The sequence below is a fragment of the Tamandua tetradactyla genome, chromosome 14, assembly GCF_023851605.1.
Source record: "Tamandua tetradactyla isolate mTamTet1 chromosome 14, mTamTet1.pri, whole genome shotgun sequence".
Classification (NCBI taxonomy): domain Eukaryota; kingdom Metazoa; phylum Chordata; class Mammalia; order Pilosa; family Myrmecophagidae; genus Tamandua; species Tamandua tetradactyla.
This window is the reverse complement of record NC_135340.1, coordinates 47,379,981-47,401,779: the sequence shown is the minus strand read 5'-3', so window position 1 is coordinate 47,401,779 and position 21,799 is coordinate 47,379,981. Positions and strand designations below refer to the sequence as shown.

Below are 21,799 nucleotides of genomic sequence, written 5' to 3'. Positions count from 1 at the left end.
AGCAAACAAAATTATAATTTTCCATTTTTGAAAAAATAGTAACCACTCTAGTGGATGTGAAATGGTATCTCATTGTGGTTTTGATCTGCATTTCCTTACTGGTAATGATGTCAGGCATCTTTTCATGTGCTTAATACTCATTTGTATATCTTCTTTGGAGAAATGTCTATTCAAGTCTTTTGCCCACTTATAAATTGGGTTGTCTTTTTGCTGAGTTGAAGGATTTCTTTATATTTTTTGGATATTAAACTTTTACTGGATATGTGGTTTCCAAATATTTTTTTCAGTTGAGTAGGTTGTCATTTTACTTTCATGATAACGTCTCTTGAGGTATGAACCTTCTCAATTTTGATAGGGTCCCAATTATCTATTTTTTTTTTTCTTTCAGTGCTCAGGCTTTGAGTATAAAAATCTAAGAAACCAATGCCTAACAAAACACCCTGAAGATGCTTCCCTACATTTTATTCTAGGAGCTTTATAGTTCTGGTTCTTATAATCTAGGTCTTTGACCCATTTTGAGTTAGCTTTTGCATATGGTGAGTTAGGGATCCACCTTCATTCTTTTGCAAATGGACATCCTGTTATCCCAGTTCCATTTGTTGAAAAGATTTTTCTTTCCCAACTGAGTGGTCTTTGCCCCTTTGTCAAATATCAGTTGACCATAAATGCAAGGGTTGATTTCTGGGTTCTCAATTCAATACAATTGCTCTATATGTCTGTCCTGGTGTCAGTACCGTGCTGATTTGATTAGTGGCATTGTAACATTGATTAGTGGCATGATTACAGTGGCATTGTAACAGGTTTTAAGGTTGGGAAGTATGAATCCTCTTTCTCATTTTTTCAAGATGGCTTTGGATATTTGGTGCCCCATACCCTTCCGTATACATTTGATGACTGGCTTTTACATTTCTGCAGAGAAGTTTGTTGGGAGTTTTGATTGGGATTGTGATGAATCTGGGAATCACTTTGGGTTGAACTGATACTTAAACAATATTTCGTCTTCCAATCCATGATCATGGAATGTCCTTCCATTTATTTAAGTCTATACTTTCTTTTAGCAGTGTTTTGCAGTTTTCTGTGTACAAATCCTTTATTTACATCCTTGGTTAGATTTATTCCCAGATGTTTGACTCTCATAGTTGCTATTGTGAATGAAAATTTTTCTTGATTTCTTCTTCCAGTCACTCACTGCAAGTCTATAGAAGCACTACTGATTTTTCATGTTGATCTTGTGCCCTGCCACTTTGATGAATTCTTTTATTAGCTTTTGGAGCTCTGCTGAGGGATTTTCAGAATTTTCTGAATATAAGATCTTGTCATCTACAAATAGGGAAAGTTTTGCTTCTTTCTTTCCAATTTGGACACATTTTATTTCTCTTTTTCTTGCCTAATTGCGCTGGTTAGAACATTCAGTGTGAAGATGAATAACAGTGCTACAGCGGGTATCCTTGTTTGTTCCTGATCTTAGAGGGAAAGTTTTTAGGCTTTTACCATTAAGCATGCTAGCTATGGGTTTTTCATATATGCCCTTTATTCTTTTGAGGAAGTTTCTTCCTAATCCTTGTTTTCTAAGTGTTTGTATCAAGAAGGGATGCTAGACTTTGTTAAATGCTATTTTTGGGTCAATTGAGATGATCATGGACTTTTTTCCCCGTCATTATGTTAATGCAGTGTACAGCCATTAATTGACTTTCTTGTGTTGAACCACTCTTACATAACTGAATAAATCCCACTTGATGATGGTTTTCCATTTTTTAAAATATGCTGCTGGAGTCAACATGCTAGTATTTTGTTGAAGATTTTTGCATTGCTATTTATAAGAGGTCTAACTTTCTTTTCTTGTGGCATCTTTATCTGGTTTGGGTATGAGGGTGATGGTTCCCTCATAGAATGAATTAGTAAGTGTTCCTTCTTCTTCAAATTTTTAGAAGAGTGTTCCTTCTTCAAAAATTTGGAAGGAATGATTAATTCTTCTTGAAGTGTTTGGTAAAATTTCCCTGTGAAGCCCTCTGATCCTGGATTTTTCTTTGTTAGGAGCTCTTAATTAGTCATTCTCTCTCTTTACTAGTTATTGGTTTACTAGTTATTAGTTTACTGAGATCTTCCATTTCTTCTTGAGTCATGGTTGGTAGTGTGTGTTTCTAGGAATTTTTTCATTTCATTTAGGTTATCTAATTTGTTGGTATACAGTTTTTCATAGTATCCTCTTCTAGTCCTTTTTATTTCTTTGCGTTTGGTAGTAATGTTCATTTTGCTACTTTTCATTTCTGGTTTTAGTTATTTATGTCCTTTCTTTTTCTTTATCAGTCTAACTAAAGGTTTGTCAATTTTATTGATCTTTTCAAATAACTAACTCTTGGTTTTGTTGGTTTCTTCTATTGTTTTTCATTCTTTATTTCATTTACCTCCACCCTAATCTTTGTTTTCCTCCATTTGCTTGCTTTGGGTTTATTTTACTCTTCTTTTTTTCTAGTTCCTCCAGTTTTGAGGTTAGGTTCTGATTTGAAATCTTTCTTCTTTTTTTACTATAAGCACTTAGAGCTATAAATTTCCCTCTCAGCACTGCCTTTGCTGCATACCATAGATTTTGGTATGTTGTATTTTCATTTACATTTACCTCAGAATATTTCTTCATTTCCCTTGTGACTTCTTCTTCAACCCACTGTAGGTTATTTTCCATATACATGTGAATTTTCCATTTCTCCCTGTTGTTGATTTCTAGTTTCATCCCATTGCATTTGGAGAAAATTCGTTGTATCATTTCAACATTTTTTAATTTATGGAGACTTGTTTTATGACCTAAGATATGCCTCTTCTGGAGAATGACCCATGTGCCCTTGAGAAGAATGCATATTCTGTTGTTATTGGGTGAAGTGCTCTATATATGCTCGTTACATCTGGTTGGTTTAAAGTAATCCTTCAAGGCTTCTATTTCCTTCTAATCTTCTGTATAGATGTTCTATTTTGAAGTCTGCTACTAATAATGTAGAACTGTCAATTTCTACCTTCAAATATGTATTTTGTTCATATATTTTGGGGCTCAGCTGGTAGGTGCATACATATTCACGATTTTTAGTCTTTTTGTTGAATTGGCCCCTTTATCACTATATAATGACTTTTTTTTTTTTTGTCCCTAGTGATAGTTTCCAACAACATTTATTTTATCTGATATTTGTATAGATACCTCTGCTCTCTTTCAGTTACTACTTGCATGGGATATGTTTCCATCCTTTTACTTTCAACTTACTGATATCTTTGGACTTAAGATGAGTCTCTGTAAACAGCAAAGAGCTGAGCCATGCCTTTTAATCCATTCTACCAATCCCCTGCCTTTTAAGTAGACAGTATAATCCATTTATATTTAAAGTCACTATTGATAATGCAGGTCTTTCCTTTGCCATTTTTCTATTTAGTTTTTGTAAGTTTTATATCTTTTTTTTCTCTCAATCCTTCCACTAATACTTAGTTTCATAGCATTTGATTTTTTTTTTTTAATTGTACCATATTGAGTCTCTTCTCATTTCTATCTGGATATATTTTTCATATGTTTTCCTTTTGGTTAGCATGGTTAAAATTTAACGTCCTGAGTATATAACATTTTTTATCTGACACACCAATTTGTCTTCAATAGTATACAGATGAAACGTTTGCATACCTCTCTGTTCTCTCATCTTTTTTGTACTTGTAATAAATGATATATTTGTGCAACACATGTCCATAACCATAGATTTGTCATTAGTTTTTATGCATTTACATTTTAGCATCTGTAGTAAGTAAGAAATGGAGTTAAATACCCAACAGTATAATATGATAGTATTGGCATTTATAATTACCCCAATGGTTACCTTTACCAGAGGTATTTCTTTATGCCACTTTAAACCACTCTCTAACATCCTCTCCTTGCAGTTTGAAGAATTCCCTTTAGCATTGCTTGTAGAGTAGGTCTAGTGGTGATGAACTCCCACAGATTGTTTATCTGGGAATGTCCTGATCTCTCTCTCATTTTTGAAAGTCTTTCTGCATATAAATTTTTTTGTTGGCAATTGTTTTCCTTCAGTACTTTAAGTATTTTGAGCAACCTTCTTCTGTCTCTATGGTTTCTGATGAGAAATTGGAACTCTCTTGTAGAGGACATACTACTTTTGTCTTGCAGCTCTTAGAAATCATTCCTAGGTTTTTGCATTTAACATTTTGGTCAATATATGATGGGGTATATTTTTCAGGTTCATCCTATTTGGTGTTCCCTGAGCTTATGGATGGGCTTATTCTTCTCTCATGCTAAGTTTGGGAACTTCTCCGTCATTATTTCTTTGAGTATTCCTTCTGCCCTTTTCTGCCTTTCTTCTCCTTCTGTGACCCCTAGAATGCATATATTGGTATGCGTGATGGTGGCCCAAAGGTCTCTTACTCTATTTTCACATTTTATAATTCTTTTTTCTTTCAGTTCCTCGGCCAGACTCATTTCAATTGTCTTCTCTTCGTGTTTGCTGATTCTACTGCCAGTTCCAATATGCTGCTGAAATCTTCCTGGAAATTCTTCATTTCTGTTATTGTGGTCTTCAATTCCAATAGTTCTTTTTGGTTCCCTTTCAAAATTTTAACCTCTTTGAGATTATTGTATTGCTCATTCCTGATGTTCTGTAGTTCTTTCTCTGTATTTCCCTTTATTTCCTTGAGCATACTGACTGTTTTCCTGATATTCTTTACTTCTTTCTCTATATTTTCGACTCTCTCCTTGACCATATTATGGATCGTTTTTGAAAAAGATTTTGTCCAGTATTCACAGTCTTTTTTCCTCTGTTGGCATTTTCTGGACTTTTACCCTCTTCCTTCTTTGAATGGGCCTTTTCCTTTGTGTGCCTTCTCACTTGCATACTATATATTTTCATATTTAAAAATGTTAACTCTGGGATTAATTCCCTGAGATGTCTTTTTCTTCTGTTTTTAACCAGCTGATGATATGACAGAGATTTCCTTGCGCATCAGGAGCTACCAAAACCTAGCAAATCTTTCACTGTCTTTGTAAATTGGCTTTGCATTGGCTGGTACCCTCAGAGTTCAGACCTCCTATCGAGAAGGTCAGCCCAAGGTGAATATGAAATGCCAGGTCCTCTCTGTCTATTCTGTTTCTTTTTGTGGATTTGTGCTGGCTAGTGGCCTTAGAGGTTCTCAATTTACAGTAGTGGGGATGTCCCTTCTACTTTCAGATCTCCCTTTCTGGGTGCCCTGCAGGTCTTAAAGCAGATAAGACTTTGCCCCAGGCTACCTGCCTTAATTGTTTCTACACTGCTTTCCTTGACTGCTTTTGCCTGGAGGGCAAATTCTGAGAGGAAGGTTTGTTAGAGAGGAGTTTCTCAAGTCAGTCTTTCCCAGCTAGAACAAATCCAGAAATCCACAATAGGAGCACCAGCTGGCTCCACACTGCCCTGGGGAGGGCTGAGGGAGAGAGATAATGAAGGGCTCTAGGAGCTTCTTCCATTGCTTCCCAAGTTTGGATTTTCTAGACTTGGCCCTTGTCTAACAAATGCAGCCCTTTAATTATCCTCCACAGATTTGAAGAAGAGTATGTCTTTGAGTCTTCTCCATTGCTTTGTCTGGGGCAGTTTGGAATAAGGGCTACCACAGAGCTGGGCCCCCAGGGATCCAAAGTTGCTAATCAAAAGTTGTGATCAGCCATCATTCAGTGCCCTTGCCATCTCTCCCACACTTCTCTTCTCCCCTGCCTGGATCTTGGGGAACTGGATTTTTATGTCCCTATCTGGCACCAGCAATCTCCATCAGGGGCTAGACTCCACTGCTTCCTACCTCGAGAGTGGGGAATGGGCAATGGTAAGCACCACGGAGAAAGCAATTTACTGGTATTTATGATAGTTTACCAGCCTCTTTCTCCTGTTCTTCCTTGGATGCTATAGAGTATTCTACTGTACTTTGGAGTTTTGAAATTTTTGATTCATACATTTTCTGCCTGTTGCAACAGTTGTTCTGGTGGAAGGATTGATTCCTAAAGCTATTTACTCTGCCATCTTCCCACAATCCACCTTTTAAGGGACTCATAACTCCAAACACATACCGTTGATTGTTGGAGCAAAACCAGTAATGGAAGAGAGAAGCAATGCCCATTTATGCCCCAAACATGACTAATTCTGTGGCAATCAAAATACCGATAAAACAAAATGTATATTCTATAGCATATAGAATGAATTTTCTTTCAATATGAAAATTACATTGCTATAGCATGGAAATATAAAAGTAGAGAGTTCTGTAGTCTACAGGAACATGCTATATACTTCTTACAGAGCAAAAGGATTTTATAACTGAAAGGGACTTACTGGTCATTTTGTCCAATTTTATCATTTTACAGATTAAAAAAAACAGAGCTTTGGAAAGGATGAATGACCTGGGCCTAGAACTTGGGCCCTTTAATTCCCAGTGAAATGCTGTTTCTACTCTATCCTTCTGTTGCTCATTGTCATTAGCTCAGGCATTTAAGAAATAGTCATTTTTTTTTCTGCTTCTACTTTAGACACAATTGTCCTCTGTATTATACATAACACTAGAACACATCATATTATTTCTCTATTCTTTATGTTCACCTTCAGTACAGAGATACATATATATTTCATTAACAGAGAAAAAAATCATTCCCTTTTTCCATTCAGAAGGACAAATTATCTTCTTATTCTCTAGCAGGATATAGTAAAGAGCGCAGAAAATCTAGTTATTGTGCTTCAATGTGATACTAGGATATTGCAAATACTGGTGGAGTTTCAGTGAATGATGGCATTGTGGTTGGTGGTTATCCCAGAGCTGAGAAAACCATGTCATCATCTTGGGGGTCTTACTTTTCTCAGCTCTAAATTGAGGGGTCTGTGAGACCCTGTCAGCTAACCCTCAAAAAGAGTGAAAACTAAAGGGAGTACCAAATTTCAGCATTTTTTTCTCTGTGTTTTAGAAACTAGGAAAGCAAGTGAATCTCTCAAATGGAACAATGTAAACAGATTTCCAGAGGAAGGCCTGGCTTTGGCACTCTGCAGCTTTGACAAAGATAAAGCTGCTCTGAGGATGTGCCCTGTTTGATTCCAGTGTTGCCCTTTATCTGATTTCAGTGATGCCATTTGTTCAAGAAAAAGCAAAACAAAACAAACGAAAAGCTACAATACGAACCTACAACCAACTGAGAAGGTTCTACAACCATCTAGATTATTGTACTGCCCAAATAAAATTCTTTCCCTCTCAAAATTCAGTTTTGATTCACAGAAGACCGAAAATAAAAAATGTCCTAAAACTTGATATTTAATGACCAGGTGGATTTCCCAATAGACAGGAAAGAAAGAGGCATGCTAAGCATGCTTTTAAAAATTTTCTATTTGTCAACAGAAAACTCTAAAATACTTTTAAAGGATTGATTCCTAATTGTATGTTTTGTTTTATATGACTTTTTTACTTCACTCAGAACTATTCCCCGACTTCTTTTCCCTATGTTGTAATTCCTTGTTTGATTTGTATCTTTTTAATTCAGTCAAACATTTTTAAAGTACAGACAGCGATAGTATCAAAGTGCCCATAGCAAAGTGAACTGTTTTATTTTACAGTATTGAGATGCCAATGTAGAACACATCCACTTATTGTTTTACATGCATGCCTTCAGAAACTGCTTAGGAAAAGTAAATATTCTTTAGCCTCAGAGTAAATTGTTTCTCTTGAGACTAAAACATAAGAATTTACTGAATCTCACCCGAATATTGCAACACTGACCACCGACCTCCTTAAAGAGTGTAACCAAACAACTGTGGTTTCTACATTAAAGATGGGATCTAACATATTTCATGTATGACATGAAAGCTCGACTACCTTCACCACAAAGCCACGGAAAATGCTGACAACCAAAATTTATGACCCCCCTCAGCATAGCTAATGCACAGCAGCAGCCTCAGCCCCTTAAAGGTGGCCCCTTTTCCTTATCCAAGAATCTTGAAAATGTATGTAGATATTTGACATCTACCCGAGAAGCAGCATTTTTGCTTGACCTGATACCAACATGGCCTTGTAATTGGCTTCTTCTTTATAGGCAGAATATTTCCGTAACTCAGATGTACTAGTTTTACACACTGGAGGAAGGAAAGTTTAAGGTAGGGATAAGGCCAATTAAGGAGCACAGAAATCTAAACACTATAACTATGTAATGTCTTGGTTTTCAGTGATTATTATGACAGGATGATAACCACAATTTAAGATCATGTTGGCCTCACCCTGCTTTCATTGAGCATTTTAATTTTATTGGTAATTACATGGGAACAGGGAAATACGTTGGTTTCTGTCAAAGTGGGACAGGCAGCACTCTCTATAGGTTTTAAGAACTCTCAGAAATTATGGCTAGATACACTCTTGTGACGTCAGGAGGAAAATGGTACATTTTAAGAGTTTTTCATTTACATTTAAAATTGTAACTGGGAAGTTCCTCTCCTTACCCATTTGTATAGCATCTTCTCCCTTATAATGCAATTTTCCTGCCCCATCGTGTTTAATTTTCTAATTCTTTTGGAATTGGCACCAGCAAAATTTGTCCCAATTTTGTGTCCTGATTAGGACTGCCTCAGTATCTGCCTACCCACTCTTCTAAGAGGGAAGGATATTGCCAAGTTGACTTACCTGGTCAGCTGATAAAAAGAAAAGTCCCTAAAGGATGATTATTAGGCTCTGCTGGAGGATGGCTGGTTCTACTCTGATGTCTACTGAGAAAAGGAAGAGCGAGGAAGAGGCCTGATGAGGGTGAGAGATGCTACAGGACCTCTGGGATAACTTCCAACTTCTGGGAGTGTCTCTCATATATAGAGATTAGTCCCTTCTCCCCACCTGCCCCTGTCTTTTGCCTCCACCCTGGTCTGTTTACAGTATACTCTAGGTCTGAGAAAAGATACCATAAGTTCCTTAGTTGTTTCTAATGGATGGCTTCATCTAGTTAGAGTGATGAAAAGAACCAAATGTTCATAACTTCCATGAAGAGCAATGGATGAGAAAGCAAACAGATGGAAACAATGTCAGGAAATGTGTGTGAGGTGGGCCAGTCACTTCTGGATTATTCCCTTCCGCCTGAGGAAAAATATTTCCAGCTCCCGTTATAATGCTTCCATTCCAGCTCCCCAGATAATTTCATTGCTTGTGGATGCACAGACTTTAATGGTGGTAAAAGAATGGCTAATTAAAGAAAATACTGGAAGCTACTTACCTTTTCTGAGCATTTTCCAAGTGACCTTCTTCCATTTTATGCTCCTTTTTGGCTGTAAAAGAGAAATAATCATGATTAAAACAGTATTTTCCTCCTTCAGTCTTTGCTTAATCTTATAGCTTTGATTACAACTTCTTATTATGGCATTATGTCTCTTTTATTATGGCACTGGCAACCCCTAACACACATCCCAGAGATAGACTCATTTTGCTGCCTCTACCACCACTGGTTCCTTGATAACCGCTACAGCTAAAGGCAATAACATAATTTATTGTTCTAACTGGAGCACTTTTGAGAGTGATAATAATAATTATACCTGGACAAAACACAGCCTGGAACAGTTCTGAACAAACTGAGATAGATATATAGTCACCTCAGCTCCAACCAGCTTCTTGGGGAGATTTGGCCTGTCCTGGCACTTTCCTCCTCATCTCAAAACAATATAACCCCAGTAGCATTTGTAACAGTTGTGCTCAGAAGCAAACAAATTCATGAGAATCCTTGTGCACACCGTCCTGCCCCCAAAGGCCTTTCTGTCAGTCCAGGGAAGCCAATGGACTCCTCCTTCCAATAAGGCTTTTAAATGGATTAGAAAAAACACGTAAGGTGATTAAGAAAATCAGTGATACTGAGATACAATTCTGAATAGACAGATTAAGACTCATGTTCTGTAGGGATTGTTTCATTAGGAGATTTCATTTTCAGGTGACTCTTTTACATATTATTCTCTGTAATCAAAAGATAATATTGGCATGTATGATAATACTATTCTTATATCCTAAAAATGACCCAGAAAAAGCACATAATTACATAATCTATATGAATTTAAGATTCTTTTAGTTTAAGTCTACAGTGATATAAAATGAATGAAAAAGAAATTGACCATATCTAGGGCCTATGTTGTAAGACTCCATGAGAAGTATTAAAGGTTCTTAAAACATCACCACTTTATCAAGCCTGGCTCTGCCACTTATCAGCTGTTGCTTGTGAGTAAGTTACTCATCACAAAATGCTTAGTGATTGCCTCACCTGAGACTAGGCAAGACTAAGAATAGCCACAGTGACTGCTCCCATGCAACTATTATAAAGAGTGAATTAAATAATGCAGGTACAGCGCTTAGTACACAACATATACTCACTAAGTGATAGCTATTATTAGTATCTTATCATTATCACCATCATCATCAATTTTAAAATGTAAATTTCACCAAGTTACTTTCCTGTTCAAAATCTTCAAACAGTTTACCCTCACCCTTGACCTAAAATCTAGTCCCATCGGGCCTCTTTGATGTCAACTCTTCTTTCCTTCATTCATTCCTTTCCAGCCTCGCTGGCCATTTTGCTCTTGCTTGAGCACACTAAACGCACGTTCATAGGATCATCTTTGTACTTGCCGATCTCCTCCTTGGAATACGCTGCCCAGTTTTTGCATGACTGGTTCACTCACTTCACTTGGGTCTCTGCTCAAATATCACCTTCCCTGACCTCTCGAAATAAAAGATCACTCCCTGCCATGCATACCTCAACTGCTATCTCCTTAATTTTTTGCTTCATGGCATCCTTCTACTTGATGAGCTATTTGTTTATTCATTTGTTTACTATTCAACAGTTGAATATAACCTGCAGGAGAACAGCAATTTCACCTGGCATGCTCTCTGCTGTAGTCTCAAATGTGGGAAAGTATCTTTATATGAGGTAAATTATTTTTGTCTAAAAAATGCACATGCTGCATACAGGTTGCTTACAAGGAGAGAAACTAGCTTTCCTAAACATAGAATTTCACATTTAAAATGTGAACACAAAGCTAAAGGAGTTTATGAGGCTAAAGTTGTACACTATGATCTCTAAATGCAGTATATTTTCAACTAATAAAAAATATTTTGTTTTATATTAAAACTATTTGGCTTCGATAAGTATGTTGTTCTAGGTAGTTAATTAAGTCATAGTTATGATCATCTTTTGATGTGTGTTTTCTTCCCCCATCCTCCTAGTAGCAAACTCTATGAATTAATCTGGTACTTAGCCAATCAGATACAGAGAAGTGACCTGAGTCCCTCAACAGGCCAACAAGTTCTTTCAAAGGACACACTTAGAAAGTGTGAAAGAAAATTGGTGGTTTGTTCTTATCCAGTGATTTTTAAATTATGGGCTGAGTCAAACAGGAAGAAAAAATTCCATGGGGCCTGAGTGAACTTCTTGGAGAACCTCTGCTGGTCTCTGACACCAGGTGGTTCCTAATTGGCTATTGCTAGGCTGAGCTGTGTAGACGATGAAGCTAGTGATGAGAAGTACCCAACTCAAATTATAGACTATGAAGTTAGTGAGGAGAAGTATCCAATTCAAACTATAGACTATGAAGTTAGTGATGAGAAGTACCCAATTCAAATTGAATGGTGCATTCAATACAATTTTGCAATACCCCTGTGAATATGATGATTTGGAAAAAACAGCATCTGAAAGTAAAGAAGGTATTAAGAGGTATTACACCCTGTAGAACCCCTGTGAGTAAGAAGAAAAGAACCTTCAGGACGACAAGAACCCAGAGGTCTCACTTTTTTTTTTTAAACAAAAAGTCCTATAGAAGGTCAGGCAAGGCAGCCACCACCATGGTGTGATCTGGATGCTCTGTCAGCCTAAAATATTTCTTCTGACACAGTGTATGAAACTTCCAACCATGTGATTATACATTTTATGTCTTTAAAATGCTCTCACCAAATGCACACATGTCACATGAGGAAAAAGAAATGTTTGAGACTGGAGTCAAACTTAAATATCTAAAGTCACCAACAAGCAAGGTCATTGTGAACCAAATGTAAGAATCATAAGGTTCCCAATTTCTCAGTACTAGGTCAGACATAGTTTCAGTGTGGGAAGCCAGTAGGAAGTGTAAGGAAACAGGAAGGTCATGCTGAATCTCAGGGAGGGAAATCACTTGCCATTGTTACCAGATTTTCCATTTTTTCAAAGGAAGCTAAAAAGGAATTTTTATGTGAATGATCCCAACTTTTAAAAAACATTTGCCAACACTTTTTAGGACAAGGAGAACACCCCTGCTGGCCATGTCTGGCTCTACAACCTCTGATTTAAGCCTGTGGTAGCTACTGACATAAATTATAGCTTGCTTTATTCTTTTACTCCATATGCCAGTCCCTATTCAGGTTGCTTGCGATCCACCACTGAAGAAAGCAGACAAAGGTCACTGAGGAACCTCCATTCTAGTTGGTGAAGACAGACAAGCCTGAGAGAATAAGATTCAGTGTAAGTAGCTTTTGATAAGGAGCAAAAAAAAGAATTTCCATAGTACAGATTGTTGCTTACAGAGGGAGACTCAAACATGGATTGTTGAGTTGGGGGTGTCTGGACAGCCAGGACATATCACAGAGATACTAAGCATAAAAAAGAGATGGTCTTTAAGTTGAAGAGGATAAACCTTAGATGAAAATTGTCTTTACTCTACAGCTTTGACTGCTAGTGGCGTAGAATCTGTACGAGGGACATACTTAATCTTCTCATCTACAAAGTCACATAGATGCTTCTTTTTGCAGTATAAATTGTGCCACTAGTAGCGCATGTGTATGTGTGTATGAGGGGTTGATTGTTCCCTACAAAAGTATGTTTGGAGGGCCTGTCAGATACTGACACAGCACCAGGGAAATAAGGGAATTACATGCATCCCTGGCCCTACTCATCTTTTCTCTCTTTCATAAGAAGCTGTTTTGTCATTTGCAGCAAATTAAATATAATTCTTTCCCAAGCCAGTTAATAAACCAAACTGCTTAGAATGATGCCTCACATTTTCAAGATATAATAACAAGGAGCACAAGTCAGAGTACTGCAATGAACATGAATGCTCAGTCTCCCAAACTTCTTCAAGGCTGTAAATACACTGTGATGATGGGGAAATCTCTGGAAGTGCTCGAAGAAAGCTGAATGTTACATTTGTGTGGCGACCTACCTATAACATACTATCATTTTTCCATCACTAGTAGCACCGTAATGTTTTTACAAACTTTAATTTTCTCCTTTAATGAACAATATTTCTTTTTCATAATTCTATGTGACAGAGAAAGCAATATGGCTCCGTTAGAGGGTGTTTTTCATTCAAGAGATAATTATGTGGCTTTTATTTAATGCAGTTTTTACTGAATAAAGACTATTTGCTTTTGTGCAAATCTGTAATGCCTTGGGATTTTGTTTCCTGGTTCAACTGATGGCCTGCCTTGTTTGTTATCATAAAAGAACCCCACAATAACCATTTTAAAATTCATAAGTACTGTGGTCTCACAAGTGAAGCAGAAATGGCACTTTCTGTTCAATGGCTATGGGCTCAAGATATGCAAATCAGAGCTCCAGCTGTTTAAATGCCTAGTTGTAAGCCCAGCTCTGTCACTTTTAAGTGTCGTGGACACGTCATGTGTGCTATGTGTTTCAGTTTCCTTCTATGTCAATAGAGATAATGATACCTACCTTCCATGAGAGTTGTGAAGGTTTTATACATCTTTGCAGTCTTATTCTTGATGGTTTGATGTCATGTTGAGGCTCCTTGGGGTTCAAGCTTCCAGTGGGCCTACTGCTTTGATGAAGCTGAATTCAGTAGACCACAGTGGAAAGAGTTTAAGCTTTGCTCCAAGCAGACCCCAGGTCAAATTTCTGCTCTGCCACTTATTAACTGGGTGACCCTGGGTAAGTCATTTAACCCCACCGAGCCTTATCCATAAAATGGCTATAATAAGATCTACCGTGCAAGGTTATTGTGACTCTGAGACACATTGTACATAAAGAGATCAATACAGACACTCAAAAAGAGCAGTCATTTATTACGGTTTTGCTAGAAGTCACTATTCCATATGACTTTGGGTTGGACATTAAAATGTTTCAGAGTAAATGTTTTCTTTCTTTAGAATGTTCACAGCCACTCTCAGTAGATTAGAATTTTACCTGTGTGATATTCAAGTCAGATCATGTGTCCTATGCTCAAAACCTCCCAGTGTCTTTCAGTTTCCCTCACAAAGGCATGTCTTTACCATAGCCTATAAGGCTTTTCTACCAGAAGAGTATCCTATGTCCAATTTCTCTTCTTATTCGTAGTTTCAATCCATTTTATTACATCCTTAGGAGAGAAATAGAGAGGCTGGATTGCCATTTTATAAAAAACTAGGAGTCAAAGGAAGGTATGAGGTATTTATGATTATCCTCAATTAGTTATGAAATCTATGATCTGATTAGCTGAATCACTTCCCCAATACCAATGAAATTACCCAATTTGGTATTACGTAATGAAATATAATGATGCAGGGGTCTGTTTTAAAATGGGAAGCTTTCTGAGAGCAAAGATCCCTTCTTTTCGCTCTCAGCTCTCTACAGCGACCTATAACAAGTTTCCTGCTTTGCCACCAAAACTGCCAATTCAAAAAGAAAATGGAATTATGCCTCTCCCTTGCCTTATGTTTTCACTAGCTCTGACTCTATAGAAGATGAAGTACATTCTCATCGCGAAATCAGCCCTTCATGACTGGCCAGTGCTTAATTTGCCAGCCTCCCCTCCTGCTATTTCCTGTTACACCCCTCACGTTCTCGCAGTTTCTTGGACTCAATCTGCGCTTTCCTGCCTCTGTTTTCAGGCATGCAGCTTCTTCTGCTTTGAATGCGTTCTCCTCACTGCCTCTTTCTCTTCTCTCATTCCCTCATCATAAATTTAATTTTTCTTCAAAATTCAAGCTGCAAAATGACCTCCTCTATAATGCCCTCCATGCTTCTCCCCAAGAACTGGTGAGCCCAGCTTTCTGCGTCATTTTAATAGCAGTCTGTCTGCCTACTTCCTAGGAGGGCACTGTGATGCTCTACTGAGGTCATTTGCTTGTGGTCTGCTTTTCCTGACAGATCGTGTGCCTCTGGGGGCTGCAACCAAAATCTATTTCATAGTATTTCTCTCAACTAATGCCTAGTAAGCACTTCACTTACTTACTTGACAGATGGATGAACTGACAGCAGAGGCACCCACGTAACACAGTCCTGACCCATTATCTCCCCACTGGAGGACCAGCACCCACTTATTGGCACAGCAATATTTAATCTTCCATTTTTGCTTTCCAACCAAAGAGAAAGAGCCAAATAGAATCAAAAGGCAAGAGAGTACTATTTTCCAACTGGTTTTTATCTTGTTTACGACTGATATATTTTCCTAGGAAGAATGGTAAATTTCATCTAATAAGGAAGGTACAAATGACATTAACCCTTGAGTTGTATCTGTACCACACCGAGTTTGAAAATTTAGTAATTACTTTCCAAAGTTACCACAGAGAAAGGTGATGTTCTGTTAAGTAAAATTATACATCCAGGAAATATTCAGGCAAACACTAGTCATCATCTAAACACATAAAAATATCCCGAATTTTATCCTCAGAAGGGTAGCGTTCCTGCAATAGGAGTGGCTGAAAGAGGAGGTCACTCTTTAAAGAAAGTGAGGTTTTTATGCCAAATCTAATTAAGTTGTATTTGTAGATGCCCTTCCTGGAGGCAGACATATTGTGAAATGAGGGGAAGGGATAGCGGTTGGAATATCTTCCTAGCGTTCTTTACACAGTCTATTAGCTTTAATATACCATGGTTTATGGACCCGACATGGTTGGTATAAACCAAAAGGACACACAGTAAAGAAGCTGTTTTTATTACAGCTCTGCAAATGGAGGAGCTGGGTGACGCCAATGAGGAAAGAAAGGGACTCTGCTCCAATTCATGTGGTAGCCATCTGATGCAAGCATGGCAGTCATTTTTGATTTCATAGAAAATCGCCCCGTCATGCACTTTCTGGGAGAAAAGTATGTTGCTCACCAACAGAGGCAACAGCACTGACCCAGAAATTTACTTGCGAGGAGAAAAATACAAATACGTGGAACCACCCAGTTATGGAGAACTGCTAACCTGACATTTTTTTCCTCTTGGTACACTTGCCAATGGAGGCTATATCCTCCCATCTCATTAATTTTCTTGGTTGTGGATAAATTGGAGAATTATCATTGCTTGTCTGTCCCATAGTTTACATTCATAAGTGTCTAGCCGGATGGCAGCACAGAAGAGAATAAGGGCTTTTGTGGAATCTTCTGCTTAAATTGGTTGTGAGGCCAATTAAGGGCACGACATCAAATTTCCCATAATATGGGTACACATTATTTTCCTAAGGGTATAGTGGACTAGGAAACTCAGGCTTTTGCTGATAGTACCAAGTGAGAGACACTGTATCGAGAGGCTTTGAAGGGATCTTTAGAATCATAAAATTAGAGAACCCTCAACAAAAGGAGTCTTAAAAGTCATCTAGTCTAGGGCGGGCCACAGTGGCTCACAGTGGGTTTGTTTCCCGGTGCCTGCTCATAAAAAAAAAAAAAAAGAAAAAAAAAAGTCATCTAGTCTAATCCCCAGGCGGAAGTTTCATCAAGGGTCCTCTTCTTTTCAATCAGATTTTCCAGATTTCTTCTTTTTCATCATTTTTATCTGCTGGTTTTTAGTAAAATAACTGAATTTCAATATTTGTGTGGTTATCAAAAAATATAAAAATATCAGAATTGCCTAACTTGGGCACCTGGAACTTTCCCAACCAGGATTTTTCATCTGAACTGCAGAAAATGATGTGCACAGCTATTTTCTCAGTCGCCCCAACAATGCTCATAATTAGTACTATTCAAGATGCATAGAAGATAAATCATCTCTTCACATACGATAGCCTTAGGGCATTAGAGCTTCCGCATCTCACAGAAGCAGTTGAGAAAGACCAATTCTCATGTAATCAAACACACAAATGATTTGCATTTCGATATTTTTAAATCCGTGCACGATTATATTCAAATACCTTATAAAATACTTTCTTGGTATAAAAATTTGAATTAGGAAATATTATAAGAAGTTTTACTGGATATATAACATATGCTATTGTTTTATAGTCTATGATGATGCTAGTAATTATTTGTGTGAGTATAGCTGAAGCATTCACAATAGTCTTACATATTCATCAGCTTATACAACTAGCACTAACTATTGTAAATGTTTTGTCAAGTCACAATTCTAAGAGTCATGAGACTGTGATAATAATAATTGGGATCTAAATTAAGTAGATTTATGTCTGCTTCTCCAGTCAACCCAGGGTAAAGGCTTTATGACCATTTTATTTAATATATCTTCAAATCAGATGAGACTTTTATCCCCATAAATTTTCAACCATTCACAATACTGGCACAACATTCTGACTCTGTTCATTCTTCTCAAAGACAACTATTTTATTAGCTGCTTACATTCTATTACCTTTTTTTTTTTTGTCTGTTTCTGCGAAGTCCAGTGAAGTCCCTCCACGTGGTACTACTATCTGTACACAGCTATTTAACTTGTCTTCTAGGTGATACAGATGCAATTACTTGAGAAAGTTGATAAGACAGGAAGTCTCTTAACTATAAGCTAGTCCAGCCATTTAATTTTGTAGACAGAAAAATGGACATGAGTTTATGAACTTACTTTCTTGGATAACACTAGAGTTAGTAGCAGAATCCAGGCCTCTTTATTTATAAATGATATACTTTCCAAAGCACCCACTTCTTCCCAGGGAACTGTGTTTTTATCCAGAGTTTCAAACACTGAGCTGATGCCTCAGAGCTGCAATGGGCTGCACATTTTCCACAGGGATATATACATCAGAGAGAAAGTTCAAGATGGAATTTCAGCTTTCACTCTAAATTTCCTGACTCTTGATGCTTTAAAACAGATCATGGGGGTAAAATTTTAGAATGATCTGGTGAGAAGCTCATTAACATTAATGGGAGTCAGGTGGCTGCATTTCTAAACAGGGCCTGAAATTTTCCATGTTAGGCCATCTTCTAGACCCATACCTTTAATGTATCAGCATTAATAGAAGTGACGTGTCTTTTGTAAAAAAATATTTTTTTCATAGTTAGTTTTCACAGATATTTCTAAACTAGCATATTTATAAAAATATGATTTGCACATAGAAAATAATTATACATAATCCATGTTCCCTATAACATCCACCCTGTCTCCTAGGCATCTCATTTCCCACGGTGAGGGAAACGGTAACCTTCTATAAGGTTTTAGAATTTTTTCAGGGGTCATGTAGGGGTAGTGAACTCTGTAGTCTCACTATTCTGGGAGCAGATGTACTAGATGAATAATAATTTAGGAAATATGAAGAATTACAAAGCAGCTAGATTTTAAAAAGAGGACTGTCTCCATTTTCTTTCAACATTTATCTTGGTGCAGTTCCAAAGGCAATGGGATTTAGAGTTGTGGGGCTCTATATAACCAGTTGGAGGTAAATACAGGTATACCAATATTGGAAGACGGTTTTCTTTCCCCCAAAATCTCCATCCTATCTTAGTATTAGCATTAGCCTGAAGTTGCATAATTTCAGGAAGTCATGAACTGAATTGCTGTTTGTTTGTTGTTTTCAAAACGCTTAATATTTGAGACTATAAACTTACTGTTTATAACAGTCAGTATTTGTGGTTCCATTAACTGGGGAAAAGCATCTGTTTGTTTGAATTTGCCACAGGTTCAAGAGCAAAGAGGTAACAGGCTGTATATTCACTTTTCTCTTTGATTTAATGGTAGTGCTTTCAAAAGTAGGGTATTTCTAAAAAAAAAAAAACTCATAGCATTTTAGTACATGGTATTCAATGAATCTAAACAAACTTTACCAAACTGAAAAAGACTCTCCAACTGGCTTCTTTGGGTTTCCCATACTGGTGCCTCCAATGATTACCCATGTTAATTAGGGACATTGGTTGATTTTTCATACCTCAACTCGTCCTTGTGCACAATGGATAAAATTAAGCCCTACACGTGAGAACTTTGGAGCTAAGAAAAAAATTTTAAAATTACCTAGCCATGATGATCATCATCATTCCCTGAGAGCTCCCTATGTGTGAGGTTCCAATGCTGAGTGATTTACAAAGATTATTTAGTCTTTTCAAGGCCCCTGCAACGTGGGTTCTACACCGTGGACAAAAGTTGAGCCAATGTTTCAAGCTGCTCCACCACTTTCTAACTATTGGCCTAGGGCACATTGTTTACCTTGGCTAAGATTTCATTTTTAAATCTGTAAAAGAGGTAATAATAGGACCTACATTAGACTGTGGTTGTATTAATTAAAAGAGACATTTGTAAGGTGCTCAGCCACTGTACCTGGCACATTAGGTGGGTAAATGTTAGTTCTTAAAATCACTACTATCACCACTACTGCAAGAATTCTTAGTTGTCCAATCACAGTAGGTTTCTCAACTTTTCCTGGGTTCCTGTCAGACTTAATCTGAATAATTGAGCATTCTGTTTTCCTCTTGTAACATAATAAATTCCTCAAGATTTGAAGAAAACTTAGTAGATCCATATGCTCCAAATCATGCTTTCAAAGAATATCATGAGAAAATGCTAGGGCACAAGTGAAAAAAAAATTGGGATACAAAGCCATGGATATGGCTTAAATTATATTAAAATGAATATCATAGAAATAAATACTATATCTATAAAAATATAAGGTCACATATCAAAATATTACAGTTGCTATTTCTTCCTCTCCAGTTGATATTTTTTAAAAAATATGTTTTTGCTTTTTAAAGAACTAGCATCATTCATTATAATCAGACCAACAAATAATAGATGCTGTTTGCAAGCAAGAGCAGAAACACAGAAAGTGAGCGACTTGCTTAAGATCACATAATCTGTTGTGGGCAAAAAAAAGTCCCCTGACTTCAGTCTAGTTTTCAATGACTATAAAACTGTCATATTATTACAGAGTGGAGCAATAGAAAAATGAAAATTCATAAATGAAAAATAGGAATTGATAAGAATAAGGCTAAATTTAAATGGACAGCCATCCATCTTAAAGTTCTCCATTTATAACACACACACATGCTAATGTTAAATACTACGACCTCTACAAAACAACCATTTCACATATTTTTATGAATTGCCCAGAAAAAATCTTATATGAAGAATAGTTTTAATCATATTATAAAGAATACAGCTCAGGTTAAAAGTCATTTTGCGTAGTCAGAGATTTTAATAGTTTAAGATCGATCTTAGCTCGTCAAAAATGAAAAAAGTAAAAAAGGCATATTCAAATATCAGGTAAAATATAACATGGCACCCATACTTTAACACAAGATAATTCTTCATTTAGCTTTGTCTACACTAAACCTTTGACATTTTTGCAACTTAATGCATTTGTTAAGTAATTGAAGCTTTCTCTCTGGAAAAATGAGTGTTCAGATGTTCAGTCATATGAATGAATGGACTACTAGAAGTTCCTGTAAATAATCCTGGAACACCCACTGCTATCCTTGAACCAATTGTCTTCTTTCTTTTTTTTACATGAGCAGGCAGCAGGAATCGAACCTGGATTTCCAGCACAGCAGGCGAGAACTCTGTCACTGGGCCACCGTTGCCCGCCCTCAATTGTCTTTTAGAACATGAGCAATGGTGAAGAAGTATACTCAGGACACTGGACTTACAGGGGATAGTAAGTGAAAAAAGTCCACCTTCCCTGGTACATGCTATTGATTTGAACACCGAAATACTTTCATATCTACTTTTCTTTCATATGGCCAAGGATTCGCCATAGCTGGGGGTTTCAGCAGGACCACTATAAATGCTACAGAAGAACTGCCATAACTTTAGTAGTTATGATGTTGTTAAGTGTGTCTGCGCACAGTGAAGCCAGCGAACAATCTTTCTTGAGAGATGCTTCCAAGAGAGGAAGAATATCAGGACACCTCAGCTTCCTCAAGAAGATGCTGAAGTCATTGTCCACATGAAAGCACATCTCATCTGCTCTGCCAGTAGAACACACTCAGGAGGACTGTGTGCACGGTGATCACCGTCACAGCCAGTAAAAAGAAACCAAGAAAGGAGACGGTTTCAAAAGTGACCACACTGCTTGGAAGTTTGTGGGGCTGAAGGGCTGATGGGGAGTTAACTGAATTTCAGGTCACCTTTCAGCACCAACCGGCACCTTCTTCTAGAAAAACCTTTCGTTGAAGAGAAATTCGTACAAACATTGAATAAACATCCTGCAGTGGTAACAAGTCAAAAATCGATGCAATTAGAATGAAAATGATAATGGCTCACCTTTCCCCTCGCCCCCTTTTAAAATGAAACTTTATTTTTACCTGGATTTTACATGCAATAAATTCTTATTGTAAAACATTCGGATACTTGAGAAAAATTTTTTTTGCATAAGGCTTTCTCTGATAGCTTCTATTATTTTTTTATTTTCTTAAGTGTTAGGCATATTGATAGTCATATACACAATTGTGCATTTCTTTTTGCATGGTTGAAATCATGCTGAATATATAATTCAGCTTCTTGCTTTTTCATTTTACATATCAAGGCAGAAGTCAACTTTGAAATGAATAATTTTATAAGGAGAAAATCAAGTAATATACATGCTGTGCTTCTATACACTTTAGTGTCAAAATGCAGTTTCACATAGAAAACTGTTCTGTCAAGGTCATTAAAGGAATGAAATTATGGAAAAGATTTTCTGTTATTTTTTTTAAGACAAAGAAAGATGGGTAC

The 21,799-nt window shown here is 37.1% G+C and overlaps 1 protein-coding gene across 7 annotated transcripts in view; it reads right to left on the bottom strand.

Annotated features, from left to right (window-relative positions):
* Positions 1-21,799, bottom strand: part of FMN1 (formin 1) — a 439,238-nt gene that overhangs the window by 25,867 nt on the left and 391,572 nt on the right. For 6 of the 7 annotated variants that reach the window (XM_077127364.1, XM_077127363.1, XM_077127362.1 and 3 more), the window contains one exon: positions 9,227-9,278. In XM_077127364.1, the coding sequence (XP_076983479.1) occupies positions 9,227-9,278 (52 nt within the window). Of the gene's footprint in view, positions 1-9,226; positions 9,279-18,692; positions 18,858-21,799 lie in introns of those variants that run through there. The other variant, XM_077127366.1, reaches the window with a different exon arrangement.